This window comes from Myxine glutinosa, chromosome 7 (genome assembly GCF_964187855.1).
Source record: "Myxine glutinosa chromosome 7, kmMyxGlut1.1, whole genome shotgun sequence".
Taxonomy (NCBI): Eukaryota; Metazoa; Chordata; class Myxini; order Myxiniformes; family Myxinidae; genus Myxine; species Myxine glutinosa.
The window spans coordinates 138,321,072-138,342,696 of NC_136267.1; the positions used below are offsets into that span (position 1 = coordinate 138,321,072).

Here is a 21,625-nt window from a genome sequence, read left to right on the forward strand (position 1 = left end):
AAGAAAGAAGAGTTTAGAAAGATTAATGGAATAAGAAGTTATAAACATCAATTATATTCAGAAGAGGTGAATAAGAAAGCATTGGGGGCTTTTGATGATAAGAGGTTTATTTTAGAAAATGGAATTGATCGTCTCCCTTATGGTTATATAAGTATATAAGATATATATATATATAAGTGATAAGTTAAAAAGGGGGGTTAGGGATTTTAACGGGCTACCGCCACCTTTTTTACTATTATATAAATGATAGAACCAAGTATCAACCAGACTAAAGAGTGGAGGTGTAATCAACCTTGGTATATAAATGGAAAACATAACGAATGTGAAAAATATCAGATTCAAGAGGTTGAGAGAATCACTGGTCAGAAGGTTCTCAAGACGGATAAACGTATTCATTTGTTAAGTGGGGTAATGGAGGGTGGGAAGAAAAATATATTAGAGTGGAGTGAGAACTTTAATGGTTATCAATCGGATAATAAATATTATAATTTTAAAATGGTATGTGGGAGAGGAGGAGGTCAAACAAGAACCCTCCGTGAAACATACCACTTTATACTTTCACAACAAAAGGTTAAGGAACCTGTATACTTTATAAATATACTTGATGGGGATGAGTTCTATAGGAGAATGGAACTCTTAAAAAAGTTAGAAAGAGATAATATATTTATAGACTCATTAGCAGAGTGGTCTAAGGAACTACATTAAGGGGGTAGTGGGGGGAATAGGGTAAAATTTACATGGAAGTGAGAATGATCATAGGTTCATAAGGCTAGAAGGATTATAGGTTCATAAAGGAAGAAAATCATAGGTTCATAAGGCGAGAAGGATTATAGGTTCATAAGGTGAGAAGGATTATAGGTTCATAAGGCGAGAAGGATTATAGGTTCATAAGGTGAGAAGGATTATAGGTTCATAAGGTGAGAAGGATTATAGGTTCATAAGGCGAGAAGGATTATAGGTTCATAAGGCGAGAAGGATTATAGGTTCATAAGGCGAGAAGGATTATAGGTTCATAGAGGGAGAAATAGAGGTGTTTATGATTTTTTTTAAAACAGGGGGGTAAATGACATTAGATAGGGATTTCCCATGTTAAACGGAGGTGTCCCAGAAGCAACATTTATCACCTACTAGCCTTGTATGTGGTGAGGAGCTCAGGTGTGCCAAGGAAGGACTTTGCACGACGGAGGATGCCCAGTCGGCGACTGGCTTTGGAGGCCAGATTTGAAATGTGGTTTTCCCAGGAAAGATCATGGCAGATCGTGAGACCCAAAAGCTTGAGTATTGATATAACAAGCTAGCCGTGGACAAGAAATCAATGCAAAGATTGTATCTTCTTAGGAAGTTGAATTAATATAGTATTGGCTCACGTGTGATGCGGATGTTGACGAAATCCTTGCTGATCAATGTTTTCTTTTGTTTCTTGGTACAGTTATCTAAATGTGCAGAACAAGTCGAGATTGAGAAAGGTCGTCATTCCACTGGCATTTAAGATCTGTTGCCCTTACCTGGTGGGCCTTCAACTAGTATGGAGTCTCTGTCGTTGTGAGCATTGAAAAGGAACACAATACATACATACCACAAACTTCATAATAATAATAACAATAATAATAATAATAATAATAGAGGCCCGAAATATTGACAGATTTGAGGTCATTCATGGCAAGTCGAGAAACGTCTCAAGGCTGGAACCAATCCTGGATGGATGACCTATCGCCTGGATCCTTGACTCCGTCACAGGATATTCAACTGAAGTTGATTTGTGTCGGAATTTGTAATGTGTGCAGGGTGCCTGTGCCGGCAATAACTCGCCTACTACTAACAAATGACCACTACCACTGCCGGCAGACGGGTCCTCTGGCTTAATGTCCAACCAATGGACAGCACCCACATTGATGAATCGCCCTGCCTGTGAAACACCAGCATTGGCACTTCCTATCAAACCCTGATGTTTATTGAAAAAATGGATACGCACCCATCTGGCAGCCATAGTTCCATAGATCTACCGGATTGTAGTTGGATGAATCGATCCTTGTCTGTAAAGGGTATATCCGGACGATGTTGCTCCTTGTGTAACTCACAAAGTTGGCACCTTAAAGGGAACAAAAATATGTTATGTTGGCATCAGCTTCACCCTTGAATCAGAATGGTCAAAAGCTCAAGCTTGTGTTTTGGCCGCAGAGTTACAATCGCAAGAGACTATGAATTATGTCTGTGGTTTGCAAGAAATAAAAGGAAAAGGCAACCTCCGGATTATTATAACAATATTTTGGGATGAAAAACATGTTGATTTGCTTTATCTGTCGCCTTCATTCGAATAGGTCTGGATTTATGTGTTTCATTAAGTACTAGTTCAAACATTCTGAAGAGTCAAGCAGCGCCTTCTGCAACCATAACAATACCTTAACCTTAACAATACCTTAACAATGTGTCCCGCTTTTGATACAATAATGTTAAGTTATGGTTTCATTTGTCATGCAGTAATTTTAGTTGTTGTACACCACTCCTTTCCTAGTCCATCTCCACAGCCGCTGCATGACGTCATCGCCGGGCACCGAAGGGGGTTCGGCAATGACGCGCTGAAAGGGAGTACTCAGTTTTCACTCCGGTTTCTTTCTTTTTTGTTTGTCCGGGTGATATCTCACCCATCCTTTGAGCTAGGAAGCTGGAATTTGGGCACAATAGTGAGCAAGTGCTTTGGCAAAAACTGTATTTTTGTTTTTTTGATTAATCAATGCATTCATTAGTTACTTAATTATAATCGATTAATTAAGTACATGTATATTTTCTTTCTCATCTGGGCAATATCTCAGGCACCTTTTGAGCTAGGAAGCTGATATTTGGACATGACAATGACCAATAGTGTAGCAGCATAGCAAACCTGTTGTGCATTTTGTGATACAAGCACCAAATTTGGCACAAATGTACATTAATATGTTGCGAACATTTTCAGATATTGGGCCACTTGAAATTCCGTAATTTTTTTTTTCAAATTTTTTCAAATTTCGTAATTTCAAATTTTTCGGGTGACACCGTCACAATTTCGGTCTTCGAGGCCGGCCGATATAGTGGGGCGGCTTAGCCCAAATATTCAAAAGAATTGTGCATTTTGTGATACAAGCACCAAATTTGGCACAAATGTACATTAATATGTTGCGAACATTGTGTGGTCAGCAATGAAGACGAGAGTCTGAATTACATGTATGCAAAAGACCTTGTGAACCAGTGAAGCAAATACACGGGTAAGCATGAATTAAATCTAGGGCATGATATAATTTCCATGATGTTTACCTCTACACTCAATGGTGGAAGGAGGTAATGTTTTGATCCCAGCTTGTCTGTATGTCTGTTTGTCTGTTAGTCCACAAAATTCCAGACAAAGCTTGTAGTAGTGGTAGTTGTAGTTGTAGTGGTAGTGGTGATAACAGAAATTGTTATATAGAACTGAACTTATATTATTATTATATGCAGAAAATAACTTCATTTCTATATGCCCTGCAGTGGACAGGTTAATTGGTTTATGCACTGAAGGGGTCACCCTGGTGTGCACTGCTGTGTTCTGCCTCACTGAGTTGTTCAGGTATGATGTACTCAGCACAAGCTTCCGGTCGGCCCGGAGGTGGGGGTGCGGGGCCTGTCACGGAACGTCAAAACAAACGGCCTGCCGGGGCCGCCCAAAAGTCGGGCGTGAGGGGCGCGTCCACTAATGGAACGCCTCTCGCTTCCCAGATCGAGGGCCACGTGGTCAGGAGAACCTCGTCCCTTCTGGTCACACTTTGCCTATCGGCCGGCCTCGAAGACCGAAATGGTGACGGTGTCACCCAAAAAATTTGAAATTACGAAATTTGAAAAAATTTGAAAAAAAAAATTACGGAATTTCAAGTGGCCCAATATCTGAAAATGTTCGCAACATATTAATGTACATTTGTGCCAAATTTGGTGCTTGTTTCACAAAATGCACAATTCTTTTGAATATTTGGGCTAAGCCGCCCCACTACAAATGATTTGGCTGTAAAGGGTATTTTTTATTTATTGATTAATCAATTAATCGATTAATTTTTTAATTATTCGATTAATGACCAAATTTTTTATTTTTAAGTTACAGATTCGGATGAAATGGTGGTGGTTTATGTATTCTATTAGCCAATTGATTTTTATTTTTTTTAAATGATTATTATTTCTTCATTTTAATTATTAATCATTTATTTTCTTTCTCATCTGGCCAATATCTCAGGCACCTTTTGAGCTAGGAAGCTGATATTTGGACATGACAATGACCAAGTGATTTGGCTGTAAAGGGTATTTTTGATTTATTGATTAATCAATTAATCGATTAATTATTGATTGATTAATCAATTAATCAATGAATTATTTAATTTTTCGATTAATTAATTGTTTCATTAATTTTTCAAAAAGTTACAGATTTGGATAAAACACTTGGTTTCGGTATGCTATTAGCCAATTGATTAAGAAATTTATTATTATACGATTATTATTTATTTATTTTAATTCCACAATTAACCAATTAATCAATCAATTATTGTACTCCGCCCCACTCCCACCCCCCACCAATTCCATCTCCATGTGATGCACGGCAGCTTGGCTTGGCGCTGAAGGCGCCCCACTGATGTCGCGTACTGGAGGATATGATATTTAATTATTTGGCATGGGGCGGTGTACTTTGGGGGCTGGCAAATGTATCTGTACTTGTATTGCATATTTTCTTGAAAAGAATGAGGGTAGGAGGCTTGACTTCTCTGAACCCACCTCCCCCTTACCTGCATGTACCCCACAGACATTAATCTGGAAATATCCATCATGATGATTGTTCTGTTCATTCTAAGCCAATAATGTTCATTCTAAGCCATGGATTTGCAGTAACATCCAATTTCTACCATGGTTTATTGTACGGTAATTTGTTACCTATGGAAGGGCTATTACAGGTGCAAGGTGTTTAAAATTATTAATAGAACATGAAGATGGAAACACCTCCTGCCGTTGAGACTTTCTTGGCCTTGGATTCGTTAAGCGATGACATCATATAGCACTTCTGCTCCGCTTGTGCAGATGCAAGATCATTGAAATGGATACTCTTCATGTAGACGACTAGGTTGGACAACTCCTCTGGCACTGTCTGCAGCTGACACCAAGAAAAGGTAGCAATGAGTTTGGATTTTAATGAAATGTATTTGATTAAAAAGCATGCACATATCACATGACATATACATTCATTGGTGACTCAGGGTACCATGTGGAAAACCCCAAATATTTAATTATTATTTGCAAACAAGTCAGTGGTCTTTCTGCTTTCTACTGCCTCTTCTCAGGTCTTGTTCCCTGGGATTTTGCATCCCTCCATCCCCCCCCCCCCTCCCATCATCTCTTCAGGTTGTGCTTGTTCTCGGATCTTACAATCCATGCGAAACTTCCAAAATCCAGGTTTACTGTTGACCTCCACCCTTTTGTGCCCTTCTTCTCCCATCTGTGGGACCACCTTCCGCAGTCTGTTCAATCCTACTTTTCCCTTCAGGGCTTTAACCTGTCGGTATACCACCACATTTGGCCATCTTTCATCCCTCCCCATTGATCTTCTGAATTCTCATTAACCCTCTCATACCTCACCACATTTACTTGCAGGTTACTTTCCTTCTCTTCTCTCTCCTCCTGTTTGTGGTATTCCACTTATTGCATCCACTTATGTCCTTGTACTCATGTAAAAATTCACAGATCTCTTCCCATGTCTTTGTCCGACATATTATTTATGTACAAACGATACCATGGGCAGATTTAATACAGATAACTGTATTAAACTGTATCAGTAGAGTGCATACCTGAACAGTTTACGCTTTGTATCCCAATGATAGGCCGGATCTGAAGCCGGGCCTGAACCAAAATCAGATCACCTGTTCTTGTCACCTACCGAACTCATCCACCTAATTTTGTCATAATTCGTCCATAACTTTTTGAGATATCATGCTACTAGCAGAAGTACCCGGCGACCCGGAGGGGGAGGGGAGGGGAGGGGAGGGGTAGAGTGGAAGGGGGGAGAGGAGGAGAGGGGGAGAGGAGAGGAGGGAAGGGAGGAGGGGGGAGGGGGAGCTGGAAGGGGAGGGAGGGGGAGGCAGGAGCGGAAGGGGGGTTTATATATATATATATATATATATATATATATATATATATATATATATATATATATATACATATACAGTGGTACCTCGGCTTACGAGTGCCCCAACGTACGAGTTTTTCGGGATACGAGCCGTCGCTCGGGCGGTTTGTTGCTTTGGGATACGAGCCGAGATCCGATGTACGAGCTCAAAAAATTTATTTTTTTGAATTTTCCGGTTGTGGCTTCCGGTTCCGGTCACGCGGTTATCTTGCCGTGAAAGCATCTCTGCTTGGATATAAAACACGCAATCGTCGAAATACATGAGCGAGGAATCTCCTTGCTCCAGCCGGTGACGTCATCGGCGGGGATCCCCGCCTCCAGAGTGGCTGGTCACGTGACCGCCAAAGCGTGTCGCGCGTGCGGGTATAATGAGCTACACCTGTGGATCACGTGACCACGGAAGCACGCCTCGCTTGAGAGGCATGGCTTTCGGTTTGCGTTTTGCTTTATAAGGCGCGATAAATGGGCTTTTGAGTGTTAGCGGTTCATGGCGTTGACGGTTCATGGCGGTTCATGGCGGTTGACGGTTCATGACGGTTCATGACGGTTCATGACGGTTCATGACGGTTCATGGCGTTGACGGTCAAAAACCCATTACATCAATTTTACCAGGCACTGTACAGTAAGTACAGTGGACACCAAATGCACGGTGGAAGGCTAGAAGTAGAAGATCGTCCAAGACAAGTGAGAATAAGCCATACTTTGGAGATGACGTCATTCGCTGGTCCGATAACCAAAGATGTGGTATAAAAAACCAGGTGAGCTAACAATGCAGCAATGAAGGAATTCGGCCAAGGCACCGGCACACAACGACCTACCTACATCGAAAGACTCAATGCCAATGGTGACAGAAGCCAAGACGGCCGGCTTAAACACCGCCGAAAGACCACGGTGTACCAACTTACGATGCAGAACATCTTGCACTTAATATGATGACAACAGGTGCCATCCTCTGACGTACCATTACAGGTACAGGTACAGTACACGTGAGCACAGAGCAAAAGTTCACTGAAACCGAGATTAAGAAAAAAGAAAAAACACCTCGTGGTCCGTGCTCGATATCCGAGTTTCAATCTTTTCAAACACATGATGCTCTCGGTCACGGTATCTCCTGCGAGCTGCTTCTCCTTCAACCACACAAACAACAACTTCTCCATATCTTCATGGATAGAGGTCCGGAGCTTTGAAATAATCGTAACGCCCTTGGCTGGCGTTATAGCCTTTATGGACTCCTTCTGCTTCAAAATCGTACATATCGGAGAAGGAGTACGATCGTACTGCCTCGCCAAGTCGACAACACGCACACCTCACCTGGCATGCTCTTCTCCTCTGCTTAATAAAACCAGTTTATTTCTTTACATTCTCTTGTATTATGTACAGTATATACGAGGTCGTGCTTGTTTATACATTATTTGTTATTTATAAAGTACATTTTTGTTATTTAAAAGCACCTAACAAAAAAAATTGGTGTTTTTTTTTTGAGGCTGGAACGGATTAATAGCATTTCAATGCATTTGAATGGGAAAATTTGCTTTGACTTACGAGCGATTTGGCTTACGAGCTCCGTCACGGAACGGATTAAACTCGTAAGCCGAGGTACCACTGTATATACATATATATATATATATATATATATATGCTGTTGGGTGAATGTGGCATTCATCACGTTTCTGAGTTGAGTGTGATGCTGATCAGGAAGAAGAAGAAGCCGTACTACAAACTTCACACACTTCCGGAATTTTGATTTATTTGTGTTCAAATGTCTGGTGATTGTTTTGTATTTATTTATGCGAATGTGTACTTGTATATAACTGTCATTAATTAAAAAGGCTTCGGCACTATCGAGCGATTTAAAAAAAAAAAAAAAAAACGATTTTTTTTTTCATTATTTTTTATTTTTTTTGCCTAAAACACTCCCAGGCACTCACTGATGAACCTCTGAAACACTGATGTTTCCAATAATAGATGTAAAACACTAAACACTGATGAACATCTGAAAGTCTGACGAAGATCCGTTCAGCCAACTCTGAGAAAATGGTGACACACACACACACACACACACACACACACACACACACACACACACACACACACACACACACACACACACACACACACACACACACACACACAGACAAACATCTCTCTTATATAGTAGACTAGCAGAAGTACCCGGCATTGCCGGGAGGGGGAAGGGGAGGGGAAGGGGGGAGGGGAGGGGAACGGGGGGGAGGGGAGGAGATGGGGGGAGGGGAGAAGAGGGGGGAGGGGGGGTGGAGGGGAGGGGGAGGTAACATTACATTACACACACACAAACTGTTTTATGTTCAATGGTCTGGCGGCGGGGATGGAACATCACGTGATCGCTCTGAGCGAATCAGCGTGCTGCTCTGCCACCGGCTCAGATTTCGTGTATAATATTCCTCGCTGAAAAAAAAATCTATGTGAAACATGCTACTATCTGTGCTAACTCATGCTAAATCATGCTAAATGCTAATCATGCTAAAATTTATGCTACTTGCTGTGAGTTTATGGCGGCAAGGAAAATCACGTGATCGCTCTGAGCGAATCAGCGCGCTGCTCTGCCACCGATTCAGATTCCGTGTATAATATTCCTCACTGAAAAAAAATATGGATCTAAAGATGAAAGAAAAAAAAAACCTATGTGGTGTGAATGGCAATGTTCCTCGCTGAAATGTGAAAAAACGCAATCGCTTTTCGCTCTGAATTACGTGCGAACGCGTAACTGTGAGTTTATGGTGGCAAGGAACATCACGTGATCGCTCTGAGCGAATCAGCGTGCTGCTCTGCCACCGCCTCAGATTCCGTGTATAATATTCCTCGCTGAAATGCGCTGAGGTAAAAATATGGTAAAAAAATATTATGAAATTTTTTTTTTTAGGTCGGCCATGTTCTTCCCAGGCTCAATGGCCATGTCTATGCCAAATATCAAGTACGTGAGCCTCTCCGTTTAGGAGTCTATCGGTAACATTACACACACACACACAAACTGTGTTTTATATATATAGATAATTATTACAAATGCCTATATCTTGTGACTTGCCTTTTGACTGACCTTGTGACTTGCACCTTGAGACTGTTTCTCTTCTTTTTCCACCCGAGTTCCTCCTTTCATCGAAGACTTATACTTCCGTATATCATCTTTAATGGAGCCCACTCGCTTGCCCTTAATCAGGAAACGTTCACGAAGATCCTTCCACACAGGTCAATATTCATGTCAATTTGTTGTTAAAAACAACTTTTCTTAAGGCAGAGGTAAAAGAGGATAACGCTTCACTGCTAGGATGCTGTTAGTTAACTTTTAAACAAGCATAAAGATCTGGAGTTAAAATTGGGTTTTAAGTGGAAATTCAATCAGAAATTCCATTATTTAATTTTTATTTTTTTTAGAAACAATGACTATGATCAGTTGAGGCTTCAGCTAACCATTTTGAAATTGGGAAATGGATTATTATTATTACTATTATTATTATTAATATTATTATTACTGAAGGGGAAGGAAGCTGGTGTGGTACATCTCCGTCTAATGTGGTTGTCAGAAGCCTTTTTCCCAAGATGTTCTTCAGGTGTCTTGCCATCGTCTTTTGCTGTTCAAATGAGCAATGATTCTCCAATGATAAAACAACGGGGAATTTGGAGATCTGTCGAACATGTAGTAGAACATTAATAAAGAAAGGACATTTTTATGAGCAAAAGATTATACACACATCTGTGCCTTCTTATCGATTAATGAATGAGGATGCTTCAAATTTGACCTGGACATATGCTTATAATAATAATAATAATAATAATAATACATTTATTTTATATAGTGCTTTTCAAGAAGCCCAAAGACGCTTTGACAGAGTACAAAAAACAAGTGCAAAAAGACAAAAATCAATAGGTAAATAATCAAAGCAAAAGGAAGGAGAAGGAGAAGAGATAGTCAGGGGTTAAATGCTGTGGGTTAAATGTTGAATGCAGTGTTGAACAGGTGGGTCTTGAGTGATGTTTTGAATGTGGTGAGTGAGGAGGAGTCTCTGATGGTGTGAGGCAGTGAGTTCCAGAGGGTGGGAGCAGCGATGGAGAAGGCCCTGTCCCCCAGGATCTGAATTTAGTCCGGATGGGGGGGGGGGGGCTGAGGAGGTTGGTACCAGCAGAGTGGAGGTTACGGTTGGGAGTGTGTCTGGAGAGGAGGTCAGCCAGGTAGGATGGGGCCAGGTTATGGAGGGCTTTGTAGGTCAAGAGGAGGATTTTGTACTGGATTCTCTGGGAAAGGGCAGAGAGTCATGTATGTAGGTTAACATTTGAGGGAATTTGGCTTCATATTGCAGGTTCGAAGGATTGGACCCATAATCACGTGTTTTTTGCTTTAGCGCAGTGCTCAAAATCAAGATGGCGGAAAGAGAGATGTCGAAGAGTTAAGAAGAGCAAGTATGAAATTTCTGGTCAATGAAAGCACCAGGCCTGTTGAGATTTACAGATGATTGGCTACACAGTGTGCTGATCATTGCTTATCAAAGTTACATACTGTAGTGAAATTATACCAAAGTCGAACCCAGGAGAGTTACTCGCTTCAGCCACTGAAGGGCGTCTATAAAACCTGGGACGTCCGCGACGCGGAGCCACACCTGTGACATTTACTTTGCATGTAGTCTTGAATGGTACGTATATGCCAGACTCGCACATATATGCTAGACTCGCTTGCTCTGTCTATTATTATCGGTCCGCTCAGTATGATACCAAGATCCTGATATCTATTGCATGATTGTATTTTACAGGATGATGTCAAAGATCTAATTGAGATTAAACCTACCTATGGGACAAAGTTGTGGATCTGGTTGATTTTCACAACACATACAAGCTTATTTGTTATCAAATGTCCGGGTCAAATTTGAAGGACTCGGAAAACAATAATTAACAAAACTGCAGGAGGATTCAATTTACCATCTTGTGCTTTTCAAAATGTTGTTTGGTTCATAGATATAACATCCCAAAAGTACTCACCACAAACGCTTCCTGGTTAATGGCTCGAATGACGTTCCGGAACGTAATGCGTGATGTGAGTGTCTTGCCATGATACACAATGGGCTCGTTTTGTGGTCCGTCCCAGCAGTCGATCTCCACGCATCGGCAGCCATCTCGCAGGGAACTGTGGGTAATCCTAACTTAATTCTACATGTTTCTTTATTTTATTGTCAAGAAAGAAAGCAAGGGAAAAAGTCATTTCTGGAATTGTTTGGAATAAAACGTGACAGACATGGAAGGAGCACACAAAATTATATATCGCAATACGTTTCCAAGCAATATAAAATATATAATAGTACACAGGAGCACACAAACAACAACAACCAAAGCCATGATGACATCAAACATACATCTCAACACCCGACAGACCACGCAAAAGAAAGCCCTTTGCATCATCACAGGTTGCATTTCGACAACACCCACCTATTGCCTCGCTGACAGGAATACTCAGAGAGGTGGAGAGAAAGGTGGGAGACAGAGAGGTGGGGAGAATGAGAAATGGGTGGGGGAGAGAGCAAGATATGGGAGGGAGAGAGGGGAGGGGGAAGAGAGAGGGCATTGAGGAGGGGCGAGAAGGGAGAGGGGGGAGCAACGCCTCACCACACGTCACGGTACACTCCGGGAGCAGGGGGAGAATGAGAAATGGGTGGGGGAGAGAGCAAGATATGGGAGGGAGGGAGAGAGGCGAGGGGGGGAGAGAGAGGGGATTGAGGAGGGGCAAGAAGGGAGGGGGGAGCAACGCCTCACCACACGTCACGATACACTCCGGTAGCAGGTGGGAGCAAGAGGGAAGGGAGAGAGAGGAGGGGAGAGCAAGGAAAGGGGGGGGGGGGGGGAGAAGCGAATAAGAGGGGTGGCGGGAGAACAATGCCTCACCACACGCCGCTATACCCTCATCATAAGGAGAGTGTGCGAGGAGGAGGATTAGAATGAGAGAAAGAGAGGGAGATGGGGGAGAGATAGGGAGAGGGTAGTGAGAGAGAGAGGGGGAAGTGGAAGAGAAGGAAGAGCGAGGAAGGTGGGGGGGGGGGGGGAGGTGGACGGAGAGCGAGGAAGGGGAGAAAAGTGAGGAAGGTGGGGGGGGGGGGGGGAGGTGGACGGAGAGCGAGGAAGGGGAGAAAAGCGAGGAAGGTGGGGGGGGGGGGGGGGGAGGTGGACGGAGAGCGAGGAAGGGGAGAAAAGCGAGGAAGTGAATTTAAAAAATGAGGAAAGGACTTTTCAAAGAGTAAAATAATTAAAATATTATTGCAATATTTTTTAATTCTCTCTTGAACTCGTAGTTCACTTGTTCCGTTGGTTTACTCATTCTAATCCTCCCATCATGTTAATCATTTTTAAAATTTGATCTTTAATTACATTTATTTGGCCTTCTTAACTCTGGAGATTTCTCCATGGAGAATCCAGGTGTGTGTGCGGAAGCCCTCACGGTGATCCCGCTGGTTAATTATTTTTATTGAACTCAATTAAGTACACTTTTCGGCACATTCCTTTATCTTTTCTTCACTCAATATAATTGTCCAAACAGAAGAAAAAGGTTAAGTTTCATGCTTTGGCAATTTCACATTTTCTTGTGTGAATATGGAGAGGGAGGGAGTCTTGCTTAAGTTAATATGCCTAGTTATAAGAATCGCTAATTTCTCAAAAATTTCAGATTTCACTCCAGATTTCAACACTTATTTAGTTGAGTCCACAAGCTCCGATCCTCAAATCTGAAGACAGTTTTCGATTATATACTTTAATTAGCCAGTGAAAGGTCATCAAGGTTCCAAGGCAAGTCATTTATGAACAGGCCAAAACAAAATGGCAGATTAAGATCCCTGCGTGGTGAAAGCAGGCTGACCAAGGGGAAGCCTTTTTTTTCATGATTTATTTGATTACTAGCAGGAGTACCTGGCATTGCCAGGGGGAGGAGGGGAGGCAGGAGGGGGAGGCGTTAGGAAGGGAGTGGGGGGAGCGGAAGGGGGAGGTGAGGGGAGAGGGAGGGGAAAGATATACTACATATACATCTTTTGGGGGGGGAGGAGGCTTTGACAGGCCCTTCCGTTTTGGGGGAGGGGGGGGAAAGGAAGGAGGAAAATTTTCACGTGCAAAGAGTGCTTTAACATCAGTGTTGCCCAGGTAAAAAAGGAAACCATCACCAGGTGGAAACCATCATCACTCTCTGAAACCATCACCAGGTGGCGCAACATGGTACACATTTACACAGATAATTTATGCCCTTCCCCCAGCCCCCCCAGACCCCTACATGAGGCCGCGGCCACATAGCCTATGTTACCCCCAGACAAAGTTGTATTTGTATTTGTATTTTTACTCCAAGTAAAGTACATAAGTGTTTATAGCTGGAGTACCCGGCGTTGCTCAAGCGAAAAAGAAACATTAACATATTTGAAATGAGGGAAAATATAATGTAAAAGCAATTACATCCAATTCAGAATCCGTCACAAAGGTCAAATCATCATTTTACCTTTTCGTTGAATATATGCTGGTGAATCTACCATTGATTACGAAATGTCTGGTGATTGTTTTGTATTTATTTATGCGAATGTGTACTTGTATATAACAGTCATTAATTTTAAAAAGGCTTAGGCACTATTGAGCGATTTTTTTTTTTTTTTTTTTTTTTTTTTTTTTAAATCCCAAAAACTTTTTTTTTATTTCAGAATTTTATTTTATTTATTTTGGCTAGAAACACTCCCAGACATTCACTGATGAATATCTGAAAGTTTGACGGAGATCCGTTAAGCCATCTCTGAGAAAAATGGCGACACACACACACACACACACACACACACACACAGACAGACAGCTCTCTTATAACCACCTTTAGAGGCCATTTTTCCCCGCAAAGCGGGGGTTGGCCTTTTTCGGGAACCGTGGTTGTTGTTGTTTTTTGGTCCCCTTTTTGAAGCAATGTTTTACGGCCGGATGCCCTTTTTTTTTTCTTTTTTTTTGTATACAAGATCGAGGCTCGTGAAAGAGCGAACATTAATCACACAGAAAGACAAACCGACACATAAAACATATAACATCGGGAGCGGTAGACAAGATGGGGAGAGAGGGGGAAGGACACAAACACAACATTTGAGAGCAGGGACCGAGAGACATGGAGACATCGAGAGATCTGAGAGAGGGCGAGGGCTTTGGGGGGGGGGGGGCATGGGAAGGGGGCGGTGGGAGAGGTATAAAACATATGGACACTGCCAGGACTTCCAGGAAAGAAGTTGGAATTTCAAACAAGGTGGATCTGGGGTGAATTAGCGGGGGTAGAAAAGATCAAGGTTTTGGATGGGGGAAGATAAGAGATGGTGGTGAACAGCTGTTTTAAAGACCTGGAGGGAGGAGTGGGATTGAAGGGAGTGAGGGAGTTTGTTCCAGAGGCGGGAGAAAAGAGGAATGAAAGAGTGAAGGTGAGCAGAGAGCCGAGATTTCGGCAGTTTAACCATCAGAGGGTTGCTGGCAGATCTTGTGCGACCTGTAGGAATATTTGGGGTACAGAGCACAGAGAGAGCTGGGGGTGCAAGGCCGGAGAGGAGTCGGTAGAAGACAGAAAGACCACCTACCTGCCTGCGGTGAGTGAGTGAAAGGCCCTCAGAGATAGCTTCATCGCGGAAGATTCCAATAATTCTGAAAGCTTTGGTTTCAACAGCGTGAAGCCGAGCTAGGTGTGAGGCAGGAGCACCGGCCCATAGGGGAGAACAGTATTCCATTGAGCTGCGGATGAAAGCCTTGTATGTGGTGAGGAGCTCAGGTGTGCCGAGGAAGGACTTCGCACGACGGAGGATGCCCAGTCGGTGACTGGCTTTGGAGGCCAGCTTGGAAATGTGGTTTTCCCAAGAAAGATCATGGCAGATAGTGAGACCCAAAATCTTCAGCGACAGAACTTCTTGGAGAGGATTGTTGAGAAAGTAGATGGGAGGGTTGTCCAGTCGATCTTTTCGGAGAGACATAGTAAGAGTGTGAGATTTGTCAGGATTGAAAGACATGTTCCACTTGTTTGACCAGTCTGTGATTTTGTCCAGGTCTTCAGAGAGTGAGGAGGCAGCAGACTGCCGATCTGAGGGAAGAGGAATGGAGCGGCAGAGAGTGGAGTCATCAGCAAAGAGATAGAGAGGATTTTCGAGAGAGTCAGAGAGATCATTGATGAAGACCAGAAAAAGCACGGGGCCCAGAACACTGCCTTGGGGAACTCCAGCCTGAACAGGAAGAGGAGATGAGAGAAACCCATTCAGGGCCACACATTGACGACGACTAGAGAGGAAGTCCGCCAGCCATGCGTGGAGATTTCCATGGATACCAAAGGAGGAGAGTTTGGTGAGCAGAGCGGGGTGCCAGACCGTGTCGAAGGCACGTGATATGTCGAGGGAGACAGCTCTAATTTCCTGTTTGGCATTGAGGACCTCCATCCATTGTTGAGACAGCAGAAGCAGCATGTCCAGAGTAGAGTGACCTGGTCTGAAACCCTTCCTGACGCCAACCCTTTTTGCCGCCTTTAACGACAAACAGGGAATTACCAGTGAACTGGTACTCAATTAGCCGACCTCGGAAGGATGACAGGCTGAGTCAACCCCCCTGGCATTCCTGACAGACAGCTCTCTTATATAGTAGATATCTTCAAATGTGGTGTTTATATTTATCCAAACAGTTTTCATTCCTGCACACCCTTGGAGTTCCCTTAGTATGGATTATTATAGATGTCGGCTTAAGTGTAAATAATACTGTGACAATAATAATATTTGTGGTAATTAATCAGCACACACCTGAGATATCCCTGTATGCTGGAAGCTCCGACCAGTTGGTCCTGCACCAGGTAAGTGTTGTGGGAAGAATTGATGAAGTAGTTGGACAATGGTTGATTCATGTCCTGGTATACACTATGGTGCTTTTTGTTGAAAATGTCTCCGTCTGGAGACAGAAGATACGCCAGGAATCCATCATAGCTGAGCCGTGCGTCTTTCCTCTCTGCACCACACAGGCATTCATGAATAACCATGCAAATGGTTTATACATACTGTATTTCAAATGACAATTGTTAGTACTATTATCATTTTAATACTAGTGATGCCTTGCCATCTTTGGGGCTGATACGCAGCCATTTCAGGATACATGTTTTAACGCCTTTATCATTTGCGTAAAGGGCGTTCAAAAGGTTTGAGGAGCAAAATACTCACAATAGTCCAAGACATGTCAACTTTTTTCAATATCGTGTAGCTTGACTCCACTGCATTTACTGGGCCGGCAGGATGGCCAAGAGGTAAGCACATTCACCTCTAAACTCTCGAGCCTGAATTGGAATCCCGACCGAGCTACCCAGCTAACACAACACCGTTGGGCCAACGTTGGAGCAACGTCAGCACTTTCGTTGGACGATGCTAAACATGGCGTCCTGTCTGCCAGCAAATGTGGACAGATACATTGTGATGAAGGAGGAGCACACCTTTTTTCAACATCCTTCAGAATATCATACTTGAGGGTCTACGGCAATATCTGGTGTAATATGTCCTTGCGATTGTCGTTTTGTGGTGCATTTGTCCATCAGCAGACAAGTTTCCTTTGCAAAACAGAAAAGCGAGACCCGAAAACCCTCTGGATGAGCACGTTGCTATTTGGTTTGAGGATCGCAGTGGTAAAGCCACATTTCATCACTACTCAACAGACCCAGCTGGGTATTCATTAAACGGATAAATCGGCAGCAGGAAGACACACAGCCATTGCTGTTAATCCTTAGTGATGTTTCAGAGGACCCACCTTACTGAGACCATACACCTGCCGAGCTGTTCCTATATGATGGTGGAAATGTTACCATAAGTTTGGTGGATAATTTGGCCAATCGAATGCATCATCTTCCGTGATTATTGCTGCAATCTGGGCAAACTTTATTCGGTGAATGCATCTGCCCTCCATCTTGACATTGGGTCGTGTTGAAGGGACTCGTCTCGACACATAGACAGTCACTACTTGGGTTCCTGTACATTGTGAGGACAACTTCACCACACGTGGCCACCTGGCTTTATTTTAAAGGGTTCCTGGTGTTTTTAACTCTGCCACCAAAGGCGGACGGAGGTTATGTTTTCACCCCTGTATGTTTGTCTGTCTACCTGTGAGAAGGATATGCCAAAGAGTTATGGACGGATTCGGACCAAACTTGATGGATGAGTTGGGCAGGAGCCAAGAACCACTATCAGTGGTATCCAGATCCGGCCTATCGGTGAAAATCCGGCCAATAAAATGCAAACTGTTCAGCCTGGCAGAGGTGTGCGCTCTACCGACTGCCGTCCAGTTTGTAATGTAATTGTTGGTGCTGGCGCGGTGGCACCATCTGTGCATGCAAATTTAATGACACCTTCCTATTTAAACATAGGGGTAACACCCTTGGTGCTCACCTGGTAGAATAAACAGTATACTGCACCGACTAAAGGTATTTAAACCAATTTCAATATATGCTGGAAGACAGGGCAGCATGTAGAATCATACTAACATAATCATAAGACTTTAAACAAACAAACAAAAAAAAAAATACCTATTTTGTGGGGACATTCCCCCCCCCCCCCCCCCCACCCCGTGTACCTCCTCAGACCCCAATTTTTTCCAATCCCTCGAATAAACATTGGCACATCACGGGTGATGAAGGTTGTGGTGAAGTTTCATCGAAATCGTGTGTGTAGTTTCAGAGAAAAGAGCAAATACCTATTTTGGGGGACAACCCCTCAGTAGACCCCTCACGTCCTGATTTTTTGTTAATGCAGTGAAAACTTTAGTCACATCACAACAAATATCATTTGTGCCAAATTTGGTCGCAATCCCATCAGCGGTTTCGGAGAAGTTTCAAGTGTTCACGGACGACGCGCCATCACATAAGCTCCCCCGAACTTCGTTCCAGGTGAGCTAAAAATGACTTCACTTTTCAAATTTCAGACCGAGCCTTGTGTGTCAAATTTATTTGAGGTCGAGAATTGGGTCTCGATGAATGAGTCTTCACTCTCAAAGGTCTAGTGTTGGAGTTGAGAAAAAAGACTTCTTTGTTATTTTTTGTGAGTCTGCTGATCATGGAACTCTGATTCTCCCCTGGTGGTTATTTTGCCCTCTCGACTCTTCAGCAATCCTGTCCACAGGACATTTCTCTTGGAAGAAAGATGTTTTTGCCATCTGCTACCGAATCGACATCATCAAACTTCCATATTCACCCAATCAGACACTTGCTTGCTGTAATCTACATCAAAACCATGTCTCACCTGCCATGTTACGGGCAAACCTGCTTGTGAGCAACTTCGCAAACTTTTCCCCTGCGGTGACTTCCATCTGCTCCTTCTGAAGAAATAGGACGAGCGAGTCGACGGTGATGTTCCTTCTCAAATCACAGTAGTTCATAAACAGTTGCACAAGCTCTTTACGACGGGTAACCTTCCGGTACAGCTGTAGAAAGGCCTCCAGGTCCACCGCACCTCCACCTTTACTGGCAACCTGTTAGAGGAGAGTGCATGGAAAGTGTTGAGTGAGCCACATGGGGTACTGCATAAGGAAGGACATAATGGGGCACTATTGGGTCCACCACCCAAAAGGGACACTGTGCAATGTTCACATGGATTTTCACATGTTGTTTTTGAAAGCTGTGGAGGACTATAGACTGGAATCGATGAAGTAAAATGATATGGAAGGGTCATGGAAGACTTTCGAGGAGAGAAGTGTAGACCAAGGCAAGTGAAGATTAAACTCAAAAGTTGGAGCTTTTTAAAAACCTAATTACAAACTTCTGCTGCCTTCAGTCGAATGCCAGGCATGGCCAGCTGGTTTGTGAAAGACTTGGGCCAAAAACATAGAAGGTGTTGTGGTTTTAATGAGTCCCAAAGAGATCCTCACAAAGTTAAAGTCAATTATTTCAGAGTACACCGTTTAGGGTAAATGTCTAAAGTTCGTTTTTACATGTCTGTGTTGCGATTGTGCAGTTAGATGTCCCATATGTGTAGTTATACTTAGATGTATGTGTAGTATGTGTAGTTACATATGTGTAACTACCCATTAGAATCACACTTTAGATTTAGAATTACCCTTCAGAATTACATTTTAGAATCACGCTTTATAACTACCCTTTAAAACTACCCTTTATAACTACCCTTTATAACTACCCTTTAAAACTACCCTTTAAAACTACCCTTCAGAATTACACTTTATAACTACCCTTTAAAACTACCCTTTATAACTACCCTTTATAACTACCCTTTATAACTACCCTTTAAAACTACCCTTTAAAACTACCCTTTAAAACTACCCTTCAGAATTACACTTTATAACTACCCTTTAAAACTACCCTTTATAACTACCCTTTATAACTACCCTTTATAACTACCCTTTAAAACTACCCTTTAAAACTACCCTTTAGAATTACCCTTCAGAATTACACTTTCGAATTACCCTTCAGAATTACATTTTAGAACTAGAACGGGCACTCAGTAGAGCGCATACCTTCGCCGCAGCTACTGTTCTGTACTTGGCATGGGAGTGTAGGGAACAGAACAACAAAAATACGATTTTGACCTTTTCGTGACCTTGACCTTGACCTTTGACCCGATTGCTCCCAAAATCTAATCAAATGTGTCCCGTATAATAACCAATCATCCCACCAAATTTCATGCAATTCGGTTGAATACTTTTTGAGTTATGCGAATAACATACACACACACACAAAGACATACAAATAAATACACAGCGATCAAAACATAACCTTCCGCTTTTGCGAAGGTAATCACGCTTTATAACTACCCTTTATAACTACCCTTTAAAACTACCCTTTATAACTACCCTTTATAACTACCCTTTAGAATTACCCTTCAGAATTACATTTTAGAATCACGCTTTATAACTACCCTTTAAAACTACCCTTTATAACTACCCTTTATAACTACCCTTTATAACTACCCTTTATAACTACCCTTTATAACTACCCTTTATAACTACCCTTTAGAATTACCCTTCAGAATTACATTTTAGAATCACGCTTTATAACTACCCTTTAAAACTACCCTTTATAACTACCCTTTATAACTACCCTTTATAACTACCCTTTATAACTACCCTTTATAACTACCCTTTCGAATTACCCTTCAGAATTACATTTTAGAATCACGCTTTATAACTACCCTTTAAAACTACCCTTTATAACTACCCTTTATAACTACCCTTTATAACTACCCTTTAAAACTACCCTTTATAACTACCCTTTCGAATTACCCTTCAGAATTACATTTTAGAATCACGCTTTATAACTACCCTTTATAACTACCCTTTAAAACTACCCTTTATAACTACCCTTTATAACTACCCTTTATAACTACCCTTTATAACTACCCTTTATAACTACCCTTTATAACTACCCTTTAGAATTACCCTTTAGAATTACCCTTCAGAATTACATTTTAGAATCACGCTTTATAACTACCCTTGAAAACTACCCTTTATAACTACCCTTTAAAACTACCCTTTAAAACTACCCTTTAAAACTACCCTTTAGAATTACCCTTCAGAATTACACTTTATAACTACCCTTTCGAATTACCCTTCAGAATTACATTTTAGAATCACGCTTTATAACTACCCTTTATAACTACCCTTTATAACTACCCTTTATAACTACCCTTTAAAACTACCCTTTATAACTACCCTTTATAACTACCCTTTATAACTACCCTTTAAAACTACCCTTTAAAACTACCCTTTAAAACTACCCTTTATAACTACCCTTTATAACTACCCTTTAGAATTACCCTTTAAAACTACCCTTTAAAACTACCCTTTAAAACTACCCTTTAAAACTACCCTTTAAAACTACCCTTTATAACTACCCTTTATAACTACCCTTTATAACTACCCTTTAGAATTACATTTTACAATTACCCTTTACAACTACCCTTTAGAATCACCCTTTAAAATTACCCTTTAAAATTACACCTTAGAATCACCCTTTATAACTACCCTTTATAACTACCCTTTAGAATTACACCTTAGATTCTTAGAATCACCCTTTATAACTGCCCTTTTTAACTACCCCATATAACTACCCCATATAACTACCCCTTGCAACTACCCCATGCAACTACCCCATGCAACTACCCCCATGCAACTACCCCATGCAACTACCCCATGCAACTGCCCCTTTGCAACTACCCCTTTGCAACTACCCCTTTGCAACTACCCCTTTGCAACTACCCCTTTGCAACTACCCCTTTGCAACTACCCCTTTGCAACTACCCCTTTACAACTACCCCTTTACAACTACCCCTTTACAACTACCCCTTTACAACTACCCCTTTACAACTACCCCTTTACAACTACCCCTTTACAACTACCCCTTTACAACTACCCCTTTGCAACTACCCCTTTGCAACTACCCCTTTGCAACTACCCCTTTGCAACTACCCCTTTGCAACTACCCCTTTGCAA

The 21,625-nt window shown here is 42.2% G+C and overlaps 1 protein-coding gene across 2 annotated transcripts in view; it reads right to left on the reverse strand.

Annotated features, from left to right (window-relative positions):
• Positions 1–1,399: 1,399 nt before the first annotated feature.
• LOC144888182 (1-phosphatidylinositol 4,5-bisphosphate phosphodiesterase delta-4-like) overlaps positions 1,400–21,625 on the reverse strand; it is a 21,121-nt gene continuing 895 nt past the window's right edge. The window contains exons 2-8 of one of the 2 annotated variants that reach the window (XM_078781167.1): positions 18,424–18,652; positions 15,952–16,153; positions 11,174–11,318; positions 9,676–9,828; positions 9,243–9,380; positions 4,987–5,131; positions 1,400–2,089 (exon numbers count right to left, since the gene is read on the reverse strand). In XM_078781167.1, coding sequence (XP_078637293.1) covers positions 1,950–2,089; positions 4,987–5,131; positions 9,243–9,380; positions 9,676–9,828; positions 11,174–11,318; positions 15,952–16,153; positions 18,424–18,652 — 1,152 coding nt within the window. In that variant the 3' untranslated portion in view covers positions 1,400–1,949. Of the gene's footprint in view, positions 2,090–4,986; positions 5,138–9,242; positions 9,381–9,675; positions 9,829–11,173; positions 11,319–15,951; positions 16,154–18,423; positions 18,653–21,625 lie in introns of both variants that reach the window. The other variant, XM_078781166.1, reaches the window with a different exon arrangement.